Here is a 17,480-nt window from a genome sequence, read left to right on the forward strand (position 1 = left end):
CAACCTTCTAACTATAGTGAATCAGCTGGAGATTTATAATGATTGACAAATGTCTTTTAGATTTGCTATCCTGGTGCACGTGACTCCAGACCACAGCAGTGTTGTTAATTCTTAACTGGCTTCTGGAATCTCTAGCAAACCACTTGGTTCAAGGGCAAGATGGGATAGACGATAAGTGCTGGCTCAGCTAGTGCTACACATTTGTCTGAAGTAATAGGAAAGAAAAATGTATCTCAAGGGGTGATATCTTTTATTGGTTGGTACTCATGGTGTACAATGTCAAGTTGCATGTGAGCATATCCTTATTAAGAAAGAGGTTGCACAATAATAAAGCTGTTTTATTTACAATTGAGAAGGTGAACCAAACCTGGCTGTACGATTTTGCCATCATTACTAATGTATAATACAATTTCTAATATGTAGTTTACACTGCATTGAATCTGTCAGAATGGAATCAATGAAATCTGATCACTTATCTGCTGTTGGCTTGCTATATGCTGTGCTGAAAGGTAACACATGGAAGGCTATCACAATACTTTGTCCCATGTCATAGAGATGTACAGCACAGAAACAGACCCTTCATCCATGCCGACCAGGTATCCCAACCCAATCTAGTCCCACCTGCCAGCACCTGGCCCACATCCTTCCAAACCCTTCCTATTCATACACCCATCCAGATGCCTTTTAAATGTTGCAATTGTACTAGCCTTGACCACTTCCTCTGGCAGCTCATTCCATACACGTACCACCCCCTGCGTGAAAAAGTTTGCCCCTTAGGTCTCTTTTATATCTTTCCCCTCTCACCCTAAACCTATGCCCTCTATTTCTGGACTCCCCTACCCCAGAGAAAAGACTTTGTCTATTTACTCTATCCATGCCCCTCATGATTTTATAAATGTCTATAAAGTCACCTCTCAACCTCTGACACTCCAGGCAAAATAGCCCCTGCCTATTTAGCCTCCCCATATAGCTCAGACCCTGGCAATATCCTTGTAAATATTTTCTGAACTCTTTCAAATTTCACAACATCCAAGGAGACCAGAATTGCATAATCCCCATCTTTCCCAAGTCAGATCATGTCTCAAGTTTGGTGACTTGTTATTTTGTAGGTGCATGATGAAGGATTTCTGGTGGAAGAGGATGGTGCTGCTATGACTCGCAGATTCTTGCTTCCTGAGGTTACAACAGAGGGAGTTTGTGCTTTCCTTCAATATCTATACACTGCTAGTATAACTGTATCTCCCAGTGTGATTTCAGAGCTTCAAGCTCTTGCTAACAGGTCAGTATGTTTATGAAGTACAATGATCAGGCTTGAGTATTGAATTATCTGCAGCAGTCTACTAATTCAGTTTTAAAGCATGTCCTAAAATAACTAACTAAATAGATGGAAGGTAGCCAGTAAAGTGTCACAGGGAATCTTTTAGTCTTTATTTCATATTTCTGCAGTATATTGCTCTTGAACAACTTATTAGTAAATAACATAGTTATTCAGAATGATAACATGGATTGATATATTTCTCTGTTGATCAGATTCGCTGTGAATGAGTTGGTAGAGATCTGCAAAGCCTTCTCAAATGAAGTTGAATCTCATGAAGGTTATTCAGAAAATGATCCTTCCACTAAAATAGATGAAAACTATGGAACTAGAGAAGACAATCTCCAGGACCTTCTGAGGTCCATGTGGATGGGCGAACCTGAGGACCCTGCTTTGGACCCTCAATCTGCAGAGGATGAAGATAAGTTCAGTGAGAAAGTTGATGATGAGTTAGAAGAACTTTATGAGTTTTCTGCCACTCAGAGAAAAATTGAGAGAACCTCCCTTCAAACTCAAGAGATTGAGGGAGTTGAACAGAAGAATAGTGTGGAAAATGAAGAAAAACTTAATGGGTATGGAGAAAATGAACGGAGGGTGGAGGGTCCAAGAACTAAAAGTGAAATAGTTGAAAATTGTGAGACTTCCATAACTGAAAGAGAAACTAGATCTGACTCATCCTGTCCTTCCAAGAATCTGGAAGCATCCATGATGCAAGAACCTTCTCAAAAGGGTGAAACATTCCACCTAAAAGAATCTCAGAACCATAGCTTCAGACCTGATTTGAATTTAAATACCAGTGATGACTGTCTCTTTTCAGAAACGGATTTGTCAGTAGAATCACAGCAAGATGAAATAAAGTATGGTTTAGATGTCTTTGAAGAAGATAAGACATTGGCTTCAAAGAGCAGTCATTCATCTAGCTCCTTTGCCAACTGTAGCATTAACTGTCTTTCACCGATGGGTGAGATTGAATGTCCCTCTGCTTGCCCGAGTTTGCCGGACCTGCCTTTGGTTGGATCATCACCGTTGGAAACTTACGCAAATGTGCAATCTCCACAGGAACGCCTGTCTTTGGTTTCAGCAGTAATCTCGTCCCTTGGAGCTGCACAGCATGGGAATTCCTCTGAAATAATGTCTTGTGACTCAGTGATTTCAAATGGACAACTGAATTTGGCAGACAAAAGATGTGATAATGCACCAAGTCTGCAGGATCACAGTGCTCATGAATCTTTAAAATACTTAGAATGGTTATCAAACCAAAAACCTCCTTCAACAGGTGCTCCTCATTTGCAGAGGCTGTCTCAAAATACCAGTGAAAAGCCACAGGGCAATCAGTCACCAACTATTAGCATTGACTCCAGTCAGTCTCCGTCAGAGAATAAATCCAATAATACCCTGTTGATTATATCCTCAGATGAGGAAATGGACATAACTGAAAAAATGTTTTCACTTTGTTCTGAAAGCACACAATTAATGCCCTCACCGAACGATAAATGTTCTAGTATTGAATCAAACCCAGGTGTTAAACAATTCATTATTAAATCTGAAAAGGTGTTGATGTCTAAGATTGATGCTGAACAGGGAAACGTCAAAGTTTCTGGAATTACATCCGAATATTTGGATGAGGTACATAACAATAGCATTTCAGAGTTTTCCATTGGTGATGTTGTTAAAAAGGTGGCCAACCATGAAAACCAAGTTAAGGATAGTGAAAATGAGCTGACTCTACAGCTAAGCAGTGATGGTGAACAGAGTAATGAAGACCGTACAGTGGAAGGGTCATGGCTGGTACCTGCAACTCCACTTTCAACAGGATCTAGACACTGTTCAGGGTTGACTACAACTTCTTGCTCCCTACAAAGTCAGGGTGTTAGAAGGGACAAGCTATTTGAGAAAAAAATAGAACAGGAGGTTACAGTATTAAAATCTGTTAATGTGGGACAGGGAAATCCACAAGCAATTAACATATCAGAAGAAGGTTTTAGAGATGACCAAGGAATAGTTAGTGAGTTGGATTGTTCTGCTGAAAAGAATTCTGTCAATCAGTGGTCACTGCCATCATCTCCAATTCCTTCCACACAAAGGTCTGATTGTATTGTTGAATTAGGAAGTGAGGAAACTTCATTCACCCATTCTCCTTCACAGCTAGAAGGAGCATTGCCACTGTCATTCTCTTCTGAAGAGAAGGAATCATCAGACAAGTCTGTGCTGGAGATTGAAGACACTGAAGAGGAGATGTTTGAAGATGGGCCGCCAATACCATCTGATGAGTTTTGGAATTCTGAAGGTAGTCCTCAACTTGAAGTGGAAGATTTTCATGGTGAGGCAATATTTCACAAGATAGTCAATCCAGTGAAGAATAAAGATGGACACTATCATGTCACAAATGCAGACAGTAAGAATAGCACACCTCTCTCAGAAAAATCAAAGCCCAGGCTGAACTTTCCAGCTACTGAAATAGATCAGAGAAGCAAAGCTGATACAAAACACCTGCCAAACAGACCACATCCCAGTTCATTTGATTCTAATATTTGGACTGAAGGTGAATTTCCTGAAGTCCTCTATGGATTATCCCAAAAGTTATCTGTACTTCAGAAAGAAAGCATTTGTAACAGGCAACATGTTGGAGAGCACAAAACTCCAGGTAAACAGTCAATCTGGATTAAAGGAGGTATATAAATTTGAAGACCTATGGTTTCGCAATTCAACTGAGTCTAAAGATGTAATCTGTGTGTATTTTAAGTGGAAAGATCTGAAAGAGTTTTAGATGATACTAATGTTTCATTAACATTGCTTCCCTATGGGGAAACTGTTAACCAACATATCCAAATTTGTTGAATGACCCTCCGTGATGGAATTACCAATGTGATTTCACTTTCTGTAGCATTTACTTTAATATGAGTCAGACAAATTACATAAATATTAACCGGCAACTGATACTTCGAGTAAAAAGATAAATTTTATTTTAACAAATTGTTATAACAAAGATGTGTCTTGTGTAGCCACATGCATCTCTGTCACTCCCTCAGAGAAAAATGAGACTACGTACCCACACAGCTTTACAGTATTTTTTTTATTCACGCAGGGTAGGTCAGGAATATTATCCAACAACAAATTTCATCCAATAGGTTCATGGATCTGATTATCATTAGCAAGCCACACTTCTGCGTAGCCCCTCTTAGAGTCAGCATGGAAATAGACCCTTCGGTCCAACCAATCCATGCTGAACATAATCCCAAACTCAACTCGTCCCACCTCCGGCTCCTAGCTCCTATTCTTCCAAACCTCTCCTATTCATTTAGCCATCCAAATGTCTTTTAAACATTATAATTGTACATGCATCCACCACTTTCTCAGGAAGGTCATTCCACATGCGAACATCCCTGTATTAAAAAAAATTGCCTCTTGGTGTTCTTTCTAAATCTCTCTCCTCTCACCTTAAAAATGTACCCCCTAGTCTTGAAATCCCCCACCCTTGGGAAAAGACAACTAATATTAACTCTATACCTTTCATAATTTTATAAACCTACCAGATCGCTTCTCAATCTCCTCCCTCAACCAATGAAAAAAGTCCCAGCCTTTCTTTATAATTCAAATCTTCCATACCTGGCAATATTCTGGTACATCTCTTTTAAACCCTCTCCAGCTTGATACTATCCTTCCTATAGTTCTGGGCGACCAGAACTGGACACAATATTCCAGAAGAAGCCTCACCTTGCACGAAACCGTGCTATTATTAATCAAATTTTGCCTTTCTAAATGTTCATAAAATCCTATCTTTTATAATCACCTCCAACAATTTACCTACAACCAAAGTCAGACTTGTAGGCCTGATTAGTCCTTGCAACCTTTCTTAAACAAAGGTACAACATTAGCCACCCTCCAGTCATCAGGCACTGCACCTGTAGTTATAGATGATGCAAATTTTTCTGCAAGGGGTCTCTTAATTTCCTCTCTCACTTCCCACAATATTCTGGGATAAATTAGATCAGGTCCTGGAGATTTATCCACCTTTATACTCTCTAAGACCTCCCATGCTTCCTCTTCTGTAACGTGAACTGTTTTTAATACATCAAAGTTTATTTTTCTGCATTCACTAGACTCCATTTCTTTCGCCACAGTAAAAATTGAAGCAAAATATTAATTTAGTATCTCTCCCATCTCCTGGGGTTTAACACAAAGATGACCTCCTTGATCTTTCGGAAGGTCAATCCTCTCTCTAGTTATCCTCTGCTGTCAATGTATTTGTACAATCTCTTTGGATTTTCTTTAACCTTATCTGCCAATGCTATCTCATATCCCCTGTTTGCCTTCCTGATTTCTGTCTTAAAAATGCCCCTGCACTCTTTATAATTGATTGAGATTCAATATTAAAATGTCTATATTAAAATAAGATTGTCTTTTGTTCATCCATTGTTCCTTAATCTTAACAGCCCTACCCTTCACTCTAACAGGAACAAAATGCCTCTGAATTCTCATCGTCACACTGTTGAATGCCTCTCACTTGTCAGATGACCTTTTACCTGTTAACAGTCTAAACCAATTAACTTTTGAAAGTTCTTGTCTGATACCATTTAAAATTTGCCTTACTCCATTTAAAAACTTGAAGTTTTATGGAAGGCTTGTCCTTGTTCATAACCAATTTGAAACGAACAGAATTATGAATGCTAGACCCAGTGTGTTCCTCCCCTACTTTTACTTTAGTCACCTGCCCTGCCTTATTGCCCAAAAGCAGGTCTAAGTTTGCTCCTTCTCTAGTAGGAACATCACATTGTATTCCAGAAAATATTCTTTCCCATTTGACAAAGTCTTCACCATCCATACCTTTAACACCATGTTAGCCTCAGTCAGTGTTTGGAAAATTAAAATCCCCCATTATTACAACCTTATTATGCTTACATATATCTGAGATCTCCCTACATACGACTTTCTCAATTTCCCTCTTACTATTGGGGGTGTGTGGCAGTGGTGGGTGGGGAGCTATAGTACAATCCCATCAAAGTGATCTTTCCTTTCTTATTTGTAATTTCTACCCATATATTTTCACAGGATGATTTTTCAGAAATATCTTCCCTAGTTACAGCTGTGATATATTCCTTTCTTGCCTTGTTTTCTATCTTTCCTGTAGCATCTAAAACCTGGAACATTAAGCTGCCTGTCTGTTAGCCAAGTTTCTGGAACAGCTATGACATCCCAATCCCATGCTCTTAAACATTTCTTACGTTCTTCACTATCTACTCTCTGTGTTATCTTTCTTTTCGAATTGACATGCTCTCCTCACATTCAGAACCTTCCCCATCAATCCTTCTATTTACACTGCTACTTAGAATTCCTCCGCTCTCCCTATCTATCTGTATCAAATCTCCCTGTTAAGATATCAGTCTGTTTCCAGTTTAGGTTACATATAGCCTTTTTGACTTCAGCCATTGACTTATCTCCCCTTAACCTTTTGTTCCTTCCTTCATTTGAGTTTGGCTTTGGGAGTAAACCAGATATTACTACTAATAAGGTTCTATATTTTAATCTTCTACCTAACTTCTTAAAATTCACTCTGTACTGTTCTAATTTTTTTTCCCTAAAAGTAACATTCCTACCAACATGTACAAGAATTACTGGCTTCTTAATGTTGCCTTTAACCATATGCTTGAAATGTTTAGAGACTTCCTTAATCCATGAAAGCAACAAACCATCCTAAATTTACACTCATTGTCACAGAATCTCCTGTCTGTGCCCCTGGCAAGAGAGTCCTCGATAACAATAGTTCTATTAAATCTTGTCAATTGCTGCCTAACGTAAGAATTATTCCAAATGTCCAGTAACTGACTGCTCCTTTCACAGTTCCAAAAATTGAATATCTGTTTGATCGAGGAATAGCCACTGGAGACTTTTGAATTACCTTTTTAGCTTTCCTGACAGTCACCCATTTATCTGGCTAATCCTGCAGTGTAATAACTTTTCTAAGTCTACAAGCCATCTCGCTCTGTATTTCATATATGCCCTTAATGATACTAAGCCTAAAAATAGTTTCAATAACACCTATAAAATAAGCTACCTTTCATTACCTGCAGAAAATAATGTTAAAATGAAAAAAAATTAAATATATATCAAACATATAAAACTTAAATAAAATGAACTTAGCTGACTAACTGAATGAGAAAACGACTCCTCTTCAATAAATTCCCGAAGAAAAACAAATTTCTCCAGAGCTGACCATGTGTAGGACTCTCTGCAATGTAAACACAACTCCTTATTTTGAAAATTTCTTTGGTTTTTCAAAAAACCCTTTGCAATGTAAAAAAAAAACAAAAATCCTTCAAAAACACAGTCTTTTCTAACTTCTGAATTTAGAATAAAATAAAAAAACTCTGAGACATTCACTGTAGATGCTGTAAAGCTCGTTTTTAAACAAGTCAACTTTCAACAAAAAATATAATTTTTGGGGGTTTATTGAATGTTAATGAAGCAAAATGAATAAAAAATCCTATATTAGTAAACTATAATGACTGTAATAACTTTTTTAAAAAAAACCTATACTAAATATTTACCTAAGCCTGCAATTCCAGGAGCAGCTACAAGATCCATGCTTCTCTTACTTGTGTCATTATAATCCTGAAATTACTCTTCAGCTGACTAAACAATAACATCCTACTTCATGAGTTAGCCACTTCTTAAAAAAAAATTGACTCTTTAGTGACTGTGAGCTATCCACACAACAGTCAAATTCAAGATCTTTTTGCCAGGACAGCGTGCACCAAGAATTCCTGCTATCTTCCATCCAGAAGACTTGACCTTTCCTTGTGACACATTAGCTTCTCTTTACAAGAATTGTGTTCGTCTTTGTCTGTACTTTTTTTTAATCTGTACCTGTGAGCTGATTTGCCTTCAGTATCCAAATTCTCTGCATGTAGTACCTCTTTCTGTCTGCTAGTCATGTGGCTTTTTTAACTTCTTCAATTCTGAAGAAGTGTCATTCCAGATTCAAAACTCTTTCTTTTTCCATAAATGTGGCCAGGCCTGCTTAGTATTTCCAGTAATCTGTTTTTTTCATATTTCCAGTATCTGCAGAGTTTTGCCTTTTACTTTGTCCTGTGTTGAAACTGCTTCTAGGTCAATGGTTGTCAGGTCACATTGACCAGTAGTCTTTATGCAAGAAAATTATAACTTTTAAGACTTAGTATCAATTGTAAAGGGAAAGAAAAAGGTTCCTTTTAAATTTTCTAACAAATAATTACAGATTCCATAGACTTTTAAATAAACTACGTATTTATATTACATGAGATTAGATTTCCTACAGTGTGGAAACAGGCCCTTCAGCCCAACAAGTCCACACCAACCTGCTGAAGAATAACCCACCCAGTCCCACTTCCATCTGATTAATGCACCTAGCTCTACGGGCAATTTATCATAGCCAATTCACCTAACCTGCACATCTTTGGACTGTGGGAGGAAACCGGAGCACCCGGAGGAAACCCATACAGACACTGGGAGAATGTGCAAACTCCACACAGACAGTTGCCTAAGGCTGGAATTGAATTTGGAACCCTGGTGCTGTGAGGCAGCAGTGCTCACCACTGAGCCACTGTGCTCTTTACTGCTTTTGAATCAAAAGTCATCACAGTACCAAACACTGTACGCAATGGAGCTACTTTGACCATAAGGTGAATTTCTTGCTCAACCCTGAGTGGCAAAATTTCTGACCTTTTGTAGGCAACTTGAAACCCAACTGAGCAATTTGCTTTGAGCATGGAGAAAACAAAGTTAAATTTCATGAACAATCTAGTCAGAATCATAGACAGTGTTCTGGGACAGGTGAAGAAGTCTTGGTGCTGGTGCACAAGATAGAAATCCGTGATTTTCCAGATTAAATGAGGCCTTCTTCATTATTGTAATACATTTCTTGGTATTTTAGGCTTCTTTTTGACTCATTGTATCTTTCTTTCACCAATTTGTATTCTTTTCAGCCCCTGTCAACCAAAAGAAAGCTCAACTTCCATTGGCTCCCATCACTCCAGAACCACCTTATTCAACAATGGCCACCCCACACCTAAAGAGAGAACTGAGCAAGTAAGATGATGGTTGGAGCCTAATTGAAGCAGTGTTTTCCTGTATTTTATTTCTGAATAAAGGAATGATTTCATGAACAATCTAGTCAGAATCTCAGGAGAGGAAAAACTAAGTGTGAATATGGAACTCCCTACCACGGAGTAGTTGAGGTGGTAATAGAAATACATTAATGGAAACTAAAGGAACAGAGGATATGTTAATGAGGTTAGATGAAGGAGAGTGGTGAAAGTCGCTATATGGACCATAAGCACTGGCATGGACCATTTGAATTGAATTGGTTGTTTCTATGGTTAGTATATAGGCATGAGAGTTTCATTTCTTACTAAATTATCTTCCACTTTCTGAAGGTATCACTTTATTGAATTAATTCAGGTATTAAAGCAGCATCTTTTAAATCAGAATTAATCACGGGGTATTGTCCTTTTCGTGCCATTCTTACATGAGTTTTGAATATCTGGTGGTGGTTTAGAGAGACAATTTGAAAATGGCACTATAAACATGTGCTTTGTATTATAATCTTAAAATGTTTCTGTCAGAACTAGTTCTTTTGTTTTGTTCCAGGTTTGGTGTTCGGCCTCTGCCAAAGAAGAAAATGATTCTGAAATTAAAAGAGATTTATCAATATACACATCAAGTCGTTCAGCCTGCTCCTGACACCCAATCGAAGCAGCAAATATCATCTTCACAGCCTTGCACCTGGAAAACAATCCCAGCTTTAACTAGCAAACTAAAAGTGGGCACCAACAAACTGTCCCAGCCAGTTTCATCAGGAAGAAACCAACGGAAATCACACTCCAAAAAACAGTCACAATCTGTTTCAGCAGAAACCAGCAACCGAGCAATGAAAGGTCACCTTAAAGCCACTTCTAAAAGAAAAGTGAAAAGCCTGGTGCTTCAGTCAGATGGGCTAGAAGCCAAATCACCTTTGAAAGCTGTTGCTTCTCATGTGGCTAACCAGCTGCCTTCTTCTCAAAGCTCCTCTTCATCATGGAGTGAGGATTCCTTTGAATCACAAAGGTGAGTCAGTTGAATCTGAGTTCAGTGACAAGAATAAAGTGACTAAATTAAAGGAAGACCTCAAGTAAGTCAATATGGTAAAAGAAATAAAATTGAGTTATTTAATGACTTTGTTTGCAAATCAACCTTCTGAGCTAATACAAAGTGTCTGACTAATTACTTTGTAGGATCTTGGGTCTTCAGAGATATCTATTTTCCTATACAGGCAATAGCTAGTTCTGGTAACCAACAGAAATCATCAAGAGAGCCATGTTCCTTTCGGATATTGTTATAGCTTATCACTGCAGAGATTTTTCCTGTTCGTCATAGAGGTCTACATCAGAGAAAAGGTCAAGAGCAACCACCTAACTATTCTGATATCTTTTTCCAGCACTTGGCACCGTAGGTGTACATACAAAGAAATTTACAGGCCCTTCGGCCCTTCAAGCCTGAGCTGATCCAAATCCAATTCCTAAGCATCTGTATCCCTCTGCTCCCCATCTACTCATGCATCTGTCCAGACACACCTTAAATGAATCTACCGTGCCTGCCTCTGCTGGCAATGCGTTCCAGGCACCTACCACCCTCTGTAAAATACTTGCCGTGTATATCGCCCTTAAGCTTTTCACCTCTCACCTTGAAAGCGTGACCTCTTGTTATTGAATCCCTCACCTGGGAAAAAGCTTATCTCTATCTACTCTGTCTATACCCTTCATGATTTTGTAGACCTCAATCAGGTCCCCCTTCCATCTCCTTTTCTCTAATGAAAACAGTCCTAACCTACTCAACCTCTCTTCATAGCTAGCACCTTCCATACCCGGCAACATCCTTGTAAACCTTCTCTGCACCCTCTCCAAAGTGTCCACCTCCTTTTGTTAATGTGGCAACCAGAACTTTACACAATATTTTAAATGCGGCTGAACCAAAGTCTTGTACAATTTTAACATGACCTGCCAGCTCTTATACTCAATACCCCACCCGATGAAGACAAGCATACCATATCCCTTCTTGACCATTCTATCCACCTGTGCAGCCACCTTCAGGATGCAATAGACCTGAACTCCCAAATCTCTCTGCTCATCAGCTTTTCCCATGGCTCTTCCATTTACAGTATAGTTTGCTCTAGAGTTAGACTTACCAAAATGCATCATCTCACATTTGCCCAGATTGAACTCCATCTGCCACTTCCCTGCCCAACTCTCCAGTCTATCGATATTTTCCTGTATTCTTTGGCAGTCCCCAATACTTTCTGCTACTTCACCAATCTTCGTCTCATCTGCAAACTTACTGATCAGAGCAACAATGCTGTCTTCCAGGTCATTTATGTATATCACAAACAACAGAGGCCCCAGCACTGACTCCTGTGGAACACCACTGGTCACCTTTTTCCATTTGTAGAAACTCCCTTCAACTACTACTGCCTCCTGTTGTTCAACTAGTTCTTTATCCACCTAGCTAGAACACCCTGCACATCATGTGACTTCCCTTTCTCCATTAGTTTACCATGGGTAACGTTATCAAACGGCTTACTAAAGTCCATGTATATGACATCTTCCTTCATCTATCAATTTGGTCACTTCCTAAAAGAACTCTATTAAGTTGGTAAGGCACGATCTACCCCGCACAAAACCATGTTGCCTATCATTGATAAGCCCATTCTTTTCCAAATAAAAATAGATTTTATCCCTCAGTACCTTCTCCAGCAACTTTCCCACCACTGATGGCAGACTCACTGGTCTGTAGTTACCTCGAATATCCCTAATACCCTTCTTGTACAGGGAGACAACATGAGCAACTCTCCAGTATTCTGGCACCTCACCTGTATTTAAGGATGCTACAAAGATATCTTTGAGGTCCTCCTCTTTAACTTCTCTCCTAGCTCCCTGAATTCTGCTTTCAGGACCTCATCTCATTTTTTACTTATATCATTGGTGCCTATGTACATCACGACAACTGGCTGTTCACCCTTCCCTTTCAGAATGCTCTACAGCTGATCAGTGACATCCCTGACCCTAGCATCTGGGAGGCAACATACCATCCGGAACATCCAGTACATATAAATACTGCTTAAATGTTATGAGGGTTCTGCCTCTACTACTCTTAGAGTTCCAGATTCCCACCATCCTCTGGGTGAACTTCTTTTCCCCCCTTCATATTCCTTTTAAACCTGCCCCTTAACTTAAATTTGTGCCCTGGTTTCTTTCTGTCCAACCTTCCTATGACCTTCAATCTTTTACATCTCAAACATGTCCCCTTCAGTCTCCTCTGCTCCAGTCTACCCAATCTCTCTTCATAACTCAATCTCTGCAGCCCAAACAACATTCTGGTAAATCCGCTGTGCACCCTCTCCACTGTAATCGCATCCCTCCTGTAATGTGGATTACGGAATTGCACACAATACTCTAGCTGTAGCCTAACCAATGTTTTATACATTTCCAACATTATCTCCCTGCTCTTAAGGTCTATGCCTCGGCTAATAAAGGCAAATTTCCTGCATATCTTCATGACCGTTTTATCCACTTGTCTTGCGACATTAAGTGACCAATGGAATATGTACATCAAGTCCCTCTGGTCCTTGATGCTTCCCATGGTCCTACCTACTGGTTCCCTAAACTTATTGGTCATCGTGTTTTACATTTTGATCCAATTTCTCTCACATATTCAAATGTTGTACTATGAAAACGTGAGTTTAGCTACAATTCAGGAGATCTGAGGCAGATTTCAATAATCTTCTTAAACTTGCACCCTGTAAAAAAGGCTTCCTGAGGTCTTCCTCTTTGATGCAAATAAGGAGTAAGTTTAGTTGGCCTGGGAAGAATTATGGTTGGTGAGAATGGACTAGTAATATACTGTGGTTTTGTCAGCACCACATCCACCCAGAGTTAACACAGCTTTGCAGTAAAACTCCTGGGCATTGGCTTGCTGAAATCAATAGACCTCGCATTCTGCAGAATTGACTTGTGTGTATGGTTTTATTAACCTTGCAACACTGAATTACTAAGGAATCCATTAGAAAATATGCTCCTATTGATCCAGACATACACAAAGAATTTTGGTGCCTCTCCCTGAGCCAGCCTGTAAGGGATACAGTCAGTGGGACAACCAGGGAAGCAACGATAAGGCTCTGTTGGAAAAGAAGCACCCAGAAAGCTCTGTTGCGACAGTGTGATTACATTGCCACCATCTGCCCAGATTTGCATTGGCATTGGCAACACAGCAACTTTTGTGAAAGAACAATGCCCTTGTGGTTCTTGCTGTAAATTACCAAGACTCTGAAGAGCGAAGATGCATAACATAACTTGAACACCTGCCCTAATTCTGTCTCAATGTAACAACTAGAGCTTTGAATCAAAGCTTGAAGATGGAAATGCTACCTTTGATTTAATTTAGGGGAGCTGGTGGCAAAGTGGTTCTGTCACTGGATTAGTAATCCAGAATTCCCATGTCTATGTTTGGAGAATGTGGGTTTGAATCCAATCATGGCAAATGGTGTAATATGAATTTAATGAAATTTGGTTTTAAAAACTAGCCTGAGGCCAATCATGTATCAACTAACTGTTGATCCAGTGTACTAATCTCTTTTGGAAAAGGAAATCTTCTTTTAACTCATCTGGCCTATGCTTGTCTTTGGAGCCCAGGAATACACTTAACACTTACCTGCCCTCTGAAATGGTCTAGCAAGACACTCAGTTGTATTATACTGCTTTGAAGTCAAAACAAAGAAATTAAAGTAGTTGGGACCACCTGACATTAACCTAGCTACTAGAAACAACAGTGGCAAACCCAGCCCTGTTGATTCTGCAAGACCTCCTTATCACCAACTGGTGGTTTTTGTGAAAAAAGTGCTAAATAAAGAGCTGTCCCACAGATCAGTCAAGCAACTGCCTGACCTAGTTATTCTCAAGGAATCATACCTTACAAGTCCCAGACATTGCCATTATAATGATAAGAAGTGGCAGTAAAGTGATATGCAGCAGGGAAGGAATTGACCTGGGAGTCCTCAATATTGACTGTAGAATCCATTAAGTTTCATGGAATCAAGTCAAACATGAGTATGGGCAAGGAAACTACCTTCTAATTGCCACCTATTGCTATCTGTCAGTTAATGAATCTGTATGCTTCAATGTTGAATACCATTTGGAGGAAATACTGAGGCAAAGTGGTGGGGGCGCACAATATACTCTGATTAGGAGACTTCAATGTCTGGCAACACAGATGATTCAGTAGCACACCGTTATTGATTGAGCTTGCCAAATACTAAAAGACATAGTTGCTAGACGGAGTCTGCGGCAGATGAAGGAACCAGGTAGAGGGGAAAATTCACTTAACTGTATCCTCACCAATCCACCTGGCACAGATGCACCTCTTCATAACAATAATACCAAGAGTAACTACTACCCAGTCCTTGTGGAGATGAAGGCCTGTTGTAGATGATGTCCAGTGCATTATTTGACACTTCCAATGTGCTAAATAGGACAGATTAAGCAACTCATAACTGGGCATCCAGGAGCAGCAGAACTATATTAGTCAACAATGTTTAACCTCAATAAAAAGCTATCATTACGAAACTCTTTCATATTAAGAAAACCATGTATTACTTGTTTCCCAATATTCATCTCAATCAACCTATACCTGGGAATTCATTGTAGCTCAGTATAAATCATAGGAAAACCACCAAATTTGCTTTCTAAAGTCATTTTCTTAAAAATACTTTATGACAGCTGCTTACCTGGATTGTATAAATAAACCCTGTTCACCTGGGCGGCACGGTGGCACAGTGGTTAGCACTGCTGCCTCACAGCCCCAGAGACCCGGGTTCAATTCCCGACTCAGGCGACTGACTATGTGGAGTTTGCACGTTCTCCCCGTGTCTGCGTGGGTTTCCTCCGGGTGCTCCGGTTTCCTCCCACAGTCCAAAGATGTGCAGGTCAGGTGAATTGGCTATGCCAAATTGCTCGTAATGTTAGGTAAAAGGGGTAAATGTAGGGGAATGGGTGGGTTGCGCTTCGGCAGGTCGGTGTGGACTTGTTGGGCCGAAGGGCCTGTTTTCACACTGTAAGTAATCTAATCTTTCTCCCTCTTTCAGGCTATTGGCTAATGAATGTGACAACGTCTTAAGCACAGATTCAGATGATGACAAGGACGATGGAATCACTCCATCACAGGCAGCAATCCGTGAAGCAGATACAACGGAAGCCATACGCCAATATATTCTGTCAGACCTATCTCTGTATAGTGAAATTGTGCAGTACAAGCCTTTTGAACTGTCAGACCTCCACCAGAAGCTTAAGGAAAATGGGATAAAGGTTTCCAAAGGAAAACTGCTGGAATTTCTTGATGCCCAGTGTATTACTTTTACCACAGCTCGAGCAAAGAAGGAAATGTTGAAAAGGAGAAAGCAGGGCATTGAAAAACAGCGAAAGGGAAAGTTCAGTCAGTGCCACAGGAAGAGGTAAGTGCTGGTGGAGCAGCAACTAAACATTCCTCTTGTAGTAGAAATCATACTGCATTTCCATCTGATTTGGAAACTGTTTTGTAATGAGTATGATTGATTATAAATTCAGGCAAGGAACACCTTAATAGCACTTTTAACAGTACCACTTTAGACAAAACAGCATTAACTGCTGTGCCAGGAAGTAATGTGGTGCTCCTATAGAATATTTCAATAACTGTCGCCCTACCTCAGAACCATCATGAAAGCCAGCACTGTTGTAATGAGAGTGTGAAATATGACAAAGGTATGACCTTAAATGAAAATTGAACACATTGACTTTCTTTCAGCCAAATTCTTGTCCAAGGTCTGAATTTTTGTTTAAATCATGTTGCTAACAAACTGTAAAATAAGGAGAATTGCACACAGAAGTGCCACTGTTTTGAATATTGTTAGTCATACATTGACTGTTCCTTCATCAGCTCTACTGGCAAATCATTATTTTAGCTGGAGATAGGAGCATTGCAAGGAAATATAAGCAATTTAACCTGAAATAAATGCAGGCAATAAACAGCCTCCTTCATTGTAACCAAGTAATTTAGTCAAATTATGTTCCCTTGTATTTGTTTCCTCTTTAATATTCCAACTTAGGGGTGGTGATCTAATTCAGAAAAACCATATTTGTACACAATGAGATAAGAAATTCTTTAATACTTGGTATATATGTAAATGAAAAAAAAACTAAAATGCATTTTGCCTGTTTGTGTGTTTATTTGTAATAAAATGTTAGCTGTTTTGATAACTAGTGACATCTGAAATGGATATGCTTATACCCAAAATGTTAATATGTGTAATTATTGGTAAATGCTGCACTTAAGTGTAAATGTAATAGTGATAGAATTGTAACATTTTAACAAAAAATAAAAAAGATGCACTTTTAATCATTGTGATGTTTCCTATCCTTCATGAACCTGTGTCTCGAATAGCTCCCACAAAGACATTTTTTTTAAAAAGTATAAATTCTTAAAAGATACTATCATGAAAGTTTCTTCACTCATTTAATATTAAATCATATTATGCAAGTAATTTACATGCTTGTCATCAGAAATTTTAATAGTTTTCATCTTGGCCCAATGACATAGTTGTAATTATAATGACTGGAACCCAGTTGTTTCAAAGTTAGAACTTCAAGTTGTAATGAATGGAATTGTAAATGGTGGAATGAGGAAAATTGAAGCAGATTGTAGATTTATAGGGTCCACAGATGTTATTTGTACATTGATAAGCTTCTTGAGCTTTGCCAGTGGAGACCTCAAAAGGGACATCGCTTTCTATTAGAATGAATAAGGCTTGAGCTAGAACAAGATTATATTTATGAACAAAGTCATTTAACAGGTAAGAATAGAGTCCATTTATTAGGGTTGAAAAGTTAACAAAGACTTCTTTACATTCTTTGCAACCCAATGGCATATTAGAATCAGTTCACACTTTAGATATTGCATAGGTTCCACTTTCACTTGTCAATTATTTGCATACAACAGGACTCAATTGGAATATTCAGTAATTGGCAAATATTGGTTATCAACCAAGTCTGAATTTCTTCCTTTCAGCTACTTTGTGTTTTCAATTAATTGTGTTGCTCACCATAGGGAGATCAACAGGTATATCAGTCTT

At 39.0% G+C, this 17,480-nt stretch overlaps 1 protein-coding gene across 5 annotated transcripts in view; it reads left to right on the top strand.

Annotated features, from left to right (window-relative positions):
* The window catches only part of slx4 (SLX4 structure-specific endonuclease subunit homolog (S. cerevisiae)), a 32,444-nt gene extending 15,697 nt beyond the window's left edge, over positions 1 to 16,747 (top strand). For all 5 annotated transcript variants that reach the window (XM_043711441.2, XM_043711438.2, XM_043711437.2 and 2 more), the window contains 5 exons: positions 1,110 to 1,279; positions 1,531 to 3,959; positions 9,277 to 9,379; positions 9,941 to 10,396; positions 15,462 to 16,747. In XM_043711441.2, the coding sequence (XP_043567376.2) occupies positions 1,110 to 1,279; positions 1,531 to 3,959; positions 9,277 to 9,379; positions 9,941 to 10,396; positions 15,462 to 15,831 (3,528 nt within the window). In that variant the 3' untranslated portion in view covers positions 15,832 to 16,747. The remainder of the gene's footprint in view (positions 1 to 1,109; positions 1,280 to 1,530; positions 3,960 to 9,276; positions 9,380 to 9,940; positions 10,397 to 15,461) is intronic.
* Positions 16,748 to 17,480: the final 733 nt, after the last annotated feature.

Source organism: Chiloscyllium plagiosum, unplaced genomic scaffold (genome assembly GCF_037043375.1).
Source record: "Chiloscyllium plagiosum isolate Xiang-an unplaced genomic scaffold, Cpla_swu_hap1 HiC_scaffold_20, whole genome shotgun sequence".
NCBI classification, from domain to species: Eukaryota; Metazoa; Chordata; class Chondrichthyes; order Orectolobiformes; family Hemiscylliidae; genus Chiloscyllium; species Chiloscyllium plagiosum.